This window comes from Brachyistius frenatus, unplaced genomic scaffold (genome assembly GCF_029030835.1).
Source record: "Brachyistius frenatus isolate BFR_SWC_R1_liver_20210118 unplaced genomic scaffold, ASM2903083v1 Contig_16, whole genome shotgun sequence".
NCBI classification, from domain to species: domain Eukaryota; kingdom Metazoa; phylum Chordata; class Actinopteri; family Embiotocidae; genus Brachyistius; species Brachyistius frenatus.
The window spans coordinates 276,143-286,250 of record NW_027210615.1 but is presented as its reverse complement, the minus strand read 5'-3'; the positions used below and the strand labels follow the sequence as shown (position 1 = coordinate 286,250).

The 10,108-nt window shown below is 40.2% G+C and overlaps 1 protein-coding gene across 2 annotated transcripts; it reads right to left on the bottom strand.

The window, feature by feature from the left end:
* Nucleotides 1-2,126: 2,126 nt before the first annotated feature.
* On the bottom strand, nt 2,127-10,012 carry LOC138618231 (lethal(3)malignant brain tumor-like protein 1). 2 transcript variants are annotated; one of them, XM_069693818.1, is made up of 12 exons: nt 9,808-10,012; nt 8,549-8,744; nt 7,262-7,443; nt 6,486-6,621; nt 5,742-5,904; nt 5,415-5,553; nt 5,120-5,165; nt 4,471-4,559; nt 4,133-4,237; nt 3,828-3,963; nt 2,724-2,834; nt 2,127-2,246 (listed from the first exon to the last, which is right to left on the bottom strand). In XM_069693818.1, the coding sequence occupies exons 2-12, from the start codon at nt 8,712-8,714 to the stop codon at nt 2,224-2,226; spliced, it is 1,296 nt and encodes a 431-aa protein (XP_069549919.1). In that variant the 5' UTR covers nt 8,715-8,744; nt 9,808-10,012; the 3' UTR covers nt 2,127-2,223. The 2 variants fall into 2 exon arrangements, with proteins under 2 accessions (XP_069549919.1, XP_069549920.1); XM_069693819.1 differs by having other exon boundaries at nt 2,153-2,246; nt 2,714-2,834.
* Nucleotides 10,013-10,108: the final 96 nt, after the last annotated feature.

Below are 10,108 nucleotides of genomic sequence, written 5' to 3'. Positions count from 1 at the left end.
ATACACATATGAGATCATAATCTCTCACACACACACACACACACACACACACAGTATTACCTTAATGCGGTGAGTCTCGACCTCCTCTACTGTGGCCACTCTGATCAGACCCGGACTTCTCTTGTCCACTGCCTCCAGTTTCATTTGAGGCTGGAAGCTGTGTGCTGCCCGCTGGAGACAGAGCAGGGGATGATGGGAAAACACAATCAGACGCATGTTCCCCCCCAACAACAAAACCTGTACAGCATATTTTTCCATTGAATGTTGTTTTTCATAATACGCAAGTAAAAATAAGTATATACATATATAATAAAAAAAAATAGATAAGTAAATTGGTATATACGCACTGGCATTGACTGTGACTAATGTACTGAAGCACTCTTGAAAGCTTATCAGTATTTCTTTAATCCATTTCAGATTTTTGTTGAGTAGCTTAACACAGATATGATTTGTTTTGTTTGGAGGCTTAAAAACTTGTGTGTATTTCAAATACAGTTATATTAACCTATAATTCCTGATATGAGGAGCTTCTGAATAACTCTGTTTTCAGACTCTTGATGGCTTTGCTACAGTCCTGTGAAGGAAATCAAAACGACTGCATTTATTCTTTCTTCTCACCACTTTAAAGGCATCAGCAGCGACTGCCTTGGAGCCGGTCTCCTCCAGGTACAGAGACCAGGAGAACCTGGCCTGGTCTGGGTAATCTGGTACAGGACAAAAAAGAATTTACAAAAAGTGAATACAGACATAAACATTCATCCCCTACAAATTATATTTTCCACAAAGCTTGCACAATACTCTTCTTATCTGTAATTTGTGTTCATCTTTGGGATTTCATTCAAATAAATGGAGTAAAACCCATTCATAAAATCCCCTACATATACATTTCAAGTATTTAGTAGCCACTCTCAAATGATACTGTCAATATATACTGCTTATTTTGTAAAAAACAACCTGTTTGATACAAGACAAAGGGATAAAGAGACAACATGAAAGGTTCTAAGTTTATGACCTATGGTATGACTACAACCCCGATTAAACTCCTGATAAACAGGGAACACACTGGTCACCTTGGGGTGGTGTTAGGGGGAGGTTCCTCTCCTGGCACCAACCAATAGGGTGGATGTAGGGACTGCTGGCATCACACCTGCATATTTTAACAAACAACAACATCCAGAAATTAATTACAATAGAAGTTTCTTAGAGCTTACAGTTGAACTGGTAAAGGCAGAAATGATGAGATGATACACAGGCAAATGCTGCATTTTGAAGTTATGAACCTGAACAAGAAATGACTTAGCAGAGAGGTGCTGAAGAAAGTTGGACATCTAGTCAAGAAAGAGTCCAGTTGAAACAAAACTCCAAAGTCTGTTTCTTTGTGTCTGCTGGATGTGTAACTGCATAATATCTCAGCAACTTCATATAGTAATAATGTCTCATGAGTTATTCTGTTTAGTTTGAATCAGGGGAAAAATCATATATAGTTGTGCTCATACTGATTTTTTACAAGTGAAGTAAGAGTTGTAAACATAAAGCTACAGCCCGGCAGGTGACTCATTAACTGGACAGTTTTGTCATCATCAGAGCATCATTTAATGTCTCTAATGTACATATTTATGTTCCCTGGTGTCAGAAAGAAAGATAATCATCCTTATTATTGTTATTATTATTATTATTATTATGATACTACATATCAGTGACATGATGAAGAACAGGTAGAGAGAGGATAAACACAATAAACTTACTTCCTGAACAGCTTTCAATCAGCAGATTCAATTGTTGTCAACTTTTGAATTCATGCTACAGTCACACATTTCCTACGACATCATTCAGTGGTTGGTGTGTTACTTTCACGCCACAAACAAACTGGACTTTTTTTTTAAGCAGTCTTAGTGATGTTTTTTGGGCCCCACTGTGGTTCGATTAACAGTTTCCATGACTACCTAAACAAACTGAACTGTATAAATAATTGCACCTTTCACTTGTCTCTCGATGGCGGAAAATATTACATCCACGACATCCATCTTAAAATCAATTGTAGATGCTTCAATTATTTCCCAGAGCCCGTGCATCCAGAAAGACACAGGGACTCACCAGTAGTCGTATGTGTCGTCCCAGTTGTCAAAATGAACCAGGAAGCGGTTGTCCACCACGTCTGTGACAGTTGCTACGCAGATGAGGGAGGGGTTCATGCGGTCGACAGCCTCCAGCTTCATCCCTGTCTCAAAACCACACTTCACATCGATCTAAACAGAAAAGAAAGATATTAGATACTGCTTGGCAAGGTCCCTATAGGTAGCAGAGACAGACTAGTGGACTACCTGATACATAATGTGTAAGTTTAACAGAAACTGACTCTTTTGGAAAATAATTTGTTCTGTTTGACCACTTCTCACTTTGTCACTAATTGACCCATGCAAGGAGGGTGCAAAAGGAAGCCAACATCAACCAAAGCAAGCATGATACTTTATGATGTCCTTGTATTAAATAGTCCCATTGTGTAAGACAAAAATCCACAAGGACATCAGGTCTGACTTGCAACGCAATGAAAATCACCACAATTTACGTTCTATTACATAACACTCTTCTTAGACGTTCACATAGTTAAAATTCAAGTTTTTTTAATATTATGACTGCTCGTCATTAAAGTTGGAATGTTTCCAACCCTAAATCATTGACCTCATCCATTCATGTTTGTCGTTCATACATCTACCGTATATTACACTGTACAGTGGCAGTTACCCTCCCAGGGCTGGCAAAGAGTTCTTTGGGAGCCACTTGTGCTTTAGTCATTCTCAGATAGTTGGTCCAGGTAAACTCCTCCTCTTTACAGCCTGCAGGGGAAATAAAAACAGTCACATTTTGGAAAACAGCATAGCATTTGGAGGAGTAGGTCAATGTTTTGGCAAATAATCATATTCACTTTCTTGGCAGGAGTTAAATGTGAGATGAGAAGACAAATACTACTCTCATATCTGTCTATAAACATAGCTTAGCTCAGCTTAGCCGAGTTAATCAAAAAAGACTAGAAACAGCTCACATACTCTAAAAGAAAACAAAACCCAGGTCCTCTAGAGCTCAAAGCTAATTAATAGTCCTGCACATAATCCCCTGTGAAACCAAAAAGTGGTGTTTTCACACTTCAGTTTTCGATTAAACAAACTGTTGGCAAGAAAGTGAAAAAAAATGTTTTAACTATTGCTTTAAAGGTCCCATATTGGATAAATTCAGTTTTCCATTTCTTTTTATTTATAAAGCCGGTCCAGGTGCTATATAACCACTGTGAAAGTGTCAAAATGCTCAGTCCATGGAGAGATGCACGCAACCTGTTTTCAACAAATGTGCTGTTTGAATGAGTTGCTTGGACTTTAATAAGCTCATGTCATAAAGTATATCCACCCTCAGCGAGGCCCACTGTCTAAACTTGTATCTGGGTGAAAACATTAAGCAATCACTCTGATGTAAAGCAAGCAAGCCACAAGACCAAAAAAAACAACCTGTGGTTGGCCTGGGCATGTGTCAGCCAATCAGAGGAGAGTGTCACTGAGGTCACTACACCATAAAGTTACAGAAACAAACCAGTCTGTTTTTGGTAGAACAGAAAGAAGCATAAGAAATAAGAAGTAAAACTATATTGAGATGGTTTTCGGTATTTAAATACACAAAAATATCTAATGGATAAAAAAACACAGGAAAAGTGTAAAATATGGGACCTTTAAAGATGAAGATTTATGCTGTCAAAATGTAAGGTGAACCATAAGTGAAGGAATATTCATGCTGCTTGCTCTTTGGACTGTCATGGTACACAGAGTGTTGTCACCTCTGACCTTTGGGAGTGTGCAGTTTATGTCCTGTGCTCTCACACCAGCCTACAGGGTGGATGTCGTGGGAGTTGGCCTTCACCCAGAAGTCGTGACAGTCGGAGTAACCGTCAAAATGGAGCCGCAGCCGGTAACCGCAGACCTGCACGATAACACATTAGAGAAACCACAGCAGGCCGGAGAGAGCGACACCTGACCCCTACTACTAAACATCTCCTGCATGCAGAGCAGCCTATGAGTGATTATTTAATCCTAAATGATCATCCTGCTCATTAAGACCCATTGGCCGCGTTAATGGACGCGTGTCTCACCTCGGCCACAGTGAGGACGAAGTACATGGACGGATGCTGCGGGTCGATGCCTTCCAGCTTCATGCCCTGTTTAAAGCCGTTCTTCACTGTCGGCACTCTCTGGGACTGCACACGTGGGAGAAAAGAGCAAATGTTTCCGTGCAACACAGAGAATAAAATAAAGTGAGCATAAACAATCCTTTTAGGGGGTTTGAATCGAGACGTAGAACAGAGGAAAGATAAGAGAGGGTAATGGTTTAACTCTGTTGTTCCCAGGTCGTTAAATGTTTAGATTGATTGAAAAATAAGGGACTTAAATAAATAACATTATATTCTATTGAGGAATAACTGAAACATACCTCTTGGAAAAGCTTGTTGGGAGCAGCAATGGTTTTGGTTTCCTCCAGATACTGAGCCCACGTCCAGTGTTCTGTCTTACTGTCTCCACCTTCACAAAAACACCTATCAGTTCATTTAAGCTATGCAATGTGCATTACAGCTAAATATTATTAGAACAAGTACAAGCTGAAGGGAAACTGGGAGATGAAGTGAATTTAGATGTTGAAGAGACGTCAGAAAAGAAGTCAGGAGACGTGAAGGACAGAAGATCTCTGCTCCTGTATTTTTACACACCAGTTTTAAATAAAATTGTTCATCTCAAGTGAAATATTACTAGATATTCTATTTCTGGTACGACTTCAACATAATATTCTTAACTTCCATTTATCTACCTCGCTTGTCTTCATGAAATGAAATGAAGAAATGCAATGAGAGGTCAGAGAAGGACAGACAGCAGCTGGATGAAAACAGCGGATCACTTTACACTAAAACATGACGCAGTGCAACAGCTCTGTAATAAAGAGCACCCAGTGTTTCAAATGTGACTGCGTAACACTATAATGTCTTTGTTGTTTAAACTTGACTTGATGTTTTCAGGTAAACAAAGAGCAAAGAAGTGGGAAAAAAATGATGAAAGATGAGACTGAAAACATAAACGGTCAGTCCAACCTCTGATGTGTCGGCTGTCTGCTTTAGAGTCATCGGTTCTCTCATCCTGAAAAACATTTAATCAAAGTTACACGAGAGTACAACATATCTAGTGACTAAATTACAGTTGATTTTTGGTAAGAAAACAGAAATCTGTGTAATTTTTTTTTTTACGATTATTTGACCTTGGTCGCCTTTGTTAACCATCTATTTAAAAATGTTTAACATGAAATGATATACCGATGCATAACTGACTGAACCCATTAGCTATGAGCACATCTCTGTATGTTAAATGGAAACAACAAAGCTGTTCCACCGTGCCCTCGATGTCAGAGTCTTCCTCGGATGGACTAAGGTACTCCTTCCTCTTCCTCTTCCTCATGGGTTTCAGGTGATCCAGATTAAGGGAGGAGACCCTGCCGCCTGCTGGCACCTTCTCTATGCTCACACTCCTCCTGAGGTGAGAGGAGGACAGATGTGTTAGTGTTAGTGTTAGTGTGTGTGTGTGTGTGTGTGTGTGTGTGTGTGTGTGTGTGTGTGTGTGTGTGTGTGTGTGTGTGTGTGTGTGTGTGTGTGTGTGTGTGTGTGTGTGTGTTAGTGTGTGTGTGTGAGCGTGAAGCTGGAGCAGCTGTTACAAACGTACTTGTCAGCGATGGGGTCTCTGCGAAGCTCTTCTGCGTAATTCCTCGGAGCTCTGGGATCGTAGTTCTGCTGTCCTGGTCCGACCTGAGCTTCAGGTTTGACTAACACCAACCTCTCTGGCTCCACAGCTGCAGTTCTCACAGAGCTGACAGGAGCCGACACGTCTGATATATCAGGCACAAACAAGGCTACAGGTGAAGACCGATGATACCGATTTTTCTTATTTCCAATCTAATTCTAAAACTGCTCTGTCTCGTTGATTAATTATTATTTCTTTTAATGATCACTTGCATCAATTTTCCAGCTGGATTCAGATCTTTGTAAATCATTGAATGATGCCTGCTCGTTATTTTGACCATGAATCTGCAGCTGCACCCTCTTCACTTGTCAAGAGGGGCTGATGTAATTATTGCTCATTTCTACTTAATACAGTCAATCACTGAAAAGGGCATGCTGGGAAATATCTCAAGTTGACAGTGCAGGAGCGGATAGAAAACAACAGTCTTCAAGTAGCATGACACCGACAACACCAGCAAAGACACTCCTAGATTTTATATTTCTATCATACAAATAAGCTTTATTGATCAACTAACTGCAATAATATAGGTGGAGATGCACATGCGGTGAAGCAGTAATTCAGGAACTGGCGTCCGTGTTGTGTTCAAAGTGAAAATGTTGCACTAAAACGCAGTATTTTGTGTTCAGCGCCTGACGTTACTACAACCTTACGTAACCATGACTCTACCTGGCTTGTCTGGAGCCCTTTCTGCATCAGTGCATCTCCCAGAAGTCCCTGCTGCTGGTTCAGCGGTGCTGCTGCTGCTGCTGGTGGTCCCCGGGGTGATCAGTGTGCTCAGAGTTCCTACGTCACTCACACAGAACTAAAAACACAAACAAACACACATCAGTGGCTCCATCTGTCAAAAAGCGTTCTCGTGTTTTTTTCAAATCTTATTTTACTCAAAACAATTTATTTGGGAATTAATGAACAGTACCAACATATGAAATGTTTCCTGTTGTTTTTTTTCACAGTCAGGAATTAAACGTGATCTTTTTAATGATTCATGATTTCAGTGAAATGTTCCTCTGATTAGCACACCCTTATTTAAATCTGATCAAATCTACATCACATTTTGTTTAACGAGTAGTTTGGCTTTGTTACTGTGGCCTCCTTAAGAGGACTCCAGCGGAGCAACTTCCACTGCTTCCTGATCCAAATGTTACATTTTAACTTCATATTTCAGACATTTGGAGAAGTTGCAGGTTCAGTTTAATCCTTGAGAAAGTGAAATTATACAACCTATAGATTATAGCCTGCTAAAGTTATTTTTGCTCTCATCCTAGTTCAAATGACCATATCATAATAATGCCTACATTCAATGTGTACAATGTGTATCTCATTTAGTCTTGTGCTAATTAAAATATTGCACATGGCAGCTAGTTGGACTGCTACCACTGAGAGAACAACTTTGTATTTTTTTATTTTCACGTCACATGTTGAAGCCAGAAGCTTTGCTTTACCTTGAGGTTGCTACTGGGCAGGATGGCCATCCCCTCCTTCCACTCTAGGACGTGGACGATACTACAAGCCCCGCCCACCTGTGCTGTCAGGGCGGGTGTAGCCATCTCATTGGCCCTGATGACTTTACCTGGGTTTCCCACTGCAACCCCTGGAGTCACCTCCACTTTCTGATGGCCAGGAGCTGAGGGCAGCGAGGCATTCAGATTATTCAGCTTTCAGCACAAACTAATGCTGTATATTTTTTTCCCTGTGAGTAACTCAGGAAAACGTCGAAGAAGAGCACTTTGTTGCCATAATAATCAGAAAAATATCACGTGTGCAAGAAATGTGTTTGTTTGATTATGATTACATCTGGACACGAAGGATTCAAGAGGCACTTACATGTGGCCTGTTCACATCAATAAAAAGAGATATTTGAGACATGCGGTATCTATCATAAACTCATTAGACCACCACTAATACCATCGACATCTATTTGCCTTGCTGGCAAGACAAATTGCGATTTAAAAACCCACAAAGAGTGAGACATCAAAACACTCCGCTACTCTAATCATAGATTATTTAGTCTTATACCAAGATATGACAAGCAGCCCTGCAACTGATGATTATCTTTTATAATAGACTATTTTGTCAATTAATTTTTAAATTATTCGATGAGGCATTTAGTCAATAAAATATTTTGTTCACAATTTAACAGAATCAGATGTGACACCTTCAAGTGTCAAAAACAAAAAAGGTATTCAGTTTACTGTGACATGCGACTAAGAAAAACAGCACATCTGGCGTATAAAAGGCTGGAACCCAACTACGTGTTACATTTTTCATTAGTTTTGCTTGAAAAATTATTTAAGCGATTAACAAATGATAAAAAAAAGGGGGGTGTCACTGATTAATAAATTCATTGAAGTGATGCCATTTATTGCATTTTAAATATCCTCATGGGATCTGCTGATCAAATCAAGTTTTTTACACATCAGTTTAATTTCAGAGAACATTCTCCTTGTTATGTCTGCTGCACCTTTTTAATGCTGTCAAAAACAATATGAAATAACTGTGATTTTATGAAACAAGTCATTATAAGGGTCTTTGCTTTGGGATTTAAACCCAGTGAACGAGATGAAACATCCATTTTATCGCAGTTAGTTATTAGTGTATGTAAGTGTCTGTGGTCACTCAAAGGCTCTCTTCTGAATGTAATACTAGTTCCTGAGTGAAACAAGGTCAGAAGACAGGGTCGAAGTATTAGCAGGGCTGACAGGGGTCTCTGTAAACCCACTTGAGCTCACCTGGTAGGAGGAGAGCCGTGGTGGTGTGCGGCTGGGGCCGAGTCTTTTTGGCCACACCGTCACTGCCACAGATGAGGATGGTCTCGCTGGGAGACGAGGACGACGGATCCACAGGGGTGCAGTCAGGTTCTTTGGATGGAGCCTCCATGTTCACTTTGGCACTCATAACAGCGACACTGTCTCTTGTGCTGGAGCACTGAAAAACAGAAGAGACAGTAAAATAACACTCTCGAAATAGCTTTAATATAATGTGTTAGCGCGAGGGTTTGTGACCCATGTGTAATCTAAAACCTCAGAAAGTGTGTCACAGGATGAGCAAGAAGAGGGTTCCCACCACTGTTTTTAACGGTATTATTTAGTAGGCCGACTTACTTATCAAAATAAAGGGTTGAATAGAGTTTGAGGATATATAAAACTGAATTGATAAAAAAATAAAATAAATAAATAAATCTGTAGTTACCATCCTTTTTCCTGCAACCTTCAGCATGGTTTGTTCAAATGATTTAATTTTTCAGAATGATTTATATCACTTTTATCGTCAATTACAAGGGTATTACTGAGGTAAGCTACAGGAGAAAGGCTTTACATTTCACAGGACTTGGGGGGGAAGTGGAGGGGGGGGGGGGAGACATGTCTTTTTAAAGAGCTCCATTTTACACCAAAAAGCCATGACCTCGTGTAACTTTTTCATTACGTCCGATGAAAGGAGCCAATAATGGTGACACACCAATATTTACGCACAAGCTTCCAACTCCACACACACACATTAAAATACGGCATTTCAGTTAAAATGGCGGAGGTTCTGAAATCCTTTAGGAACAAAAAAAAATGTGTAAAAGCAAGAGTCTCAAATCCTGTGAAAATCCCATTTACTGGAAAAATGAACCTTGTCACCCATTCCGGCAACATCTCTAAATGAATGAGCAGCATTTTCACCTCTTAACAAGCATGTTAGATATTCTAGTAACCCTTCTGCAGCCGCTTCTGTCATTAAAATGTCTTTAACTCGACCGGGTCAACTGAGCGCGTGCCATGACCAAATGTATATGTTAAAGATGAAAAGCTTTGTGGTTGATTACATCCATAACGCCAAAACGGTTCACCCCCCCAGGAAAAATAAATAAATAAAGACGTGCTGACGCTTGTCCTTTTAAAACCTGCATGGTTAAAATATGCTTGCGTCTGCTACAATTAGAGGAAAGTTAGAAATATGAAATTAATTCGTGTTTTCAGATTTCAGGAACTGAAATTTGGCTTACCAGCTCTGATCTCCTGCGGCTCCGGGGTTCCGATTGCGCATGCGCGGGCCCACAGTACAGTCACCGCTTTAATGTAACGCCAAAAAGACTTCCAGTGCAGCCGCTCCACTTTCAGTAATGGTCGAGAAGTGAAAATAATATAGTGCGCTATCGATCAGGCTGAACACCGTTCAACCGCCGCTCGGCCCCCCATTTACTTCAAATAAAAACAAGCGGCTCCTGCTCACACCGCCTCTGTTCATGTCCCACAGTCCCATCCCTTAATAAATAGCATTTATTATATAATTAGCTGGATATAGGT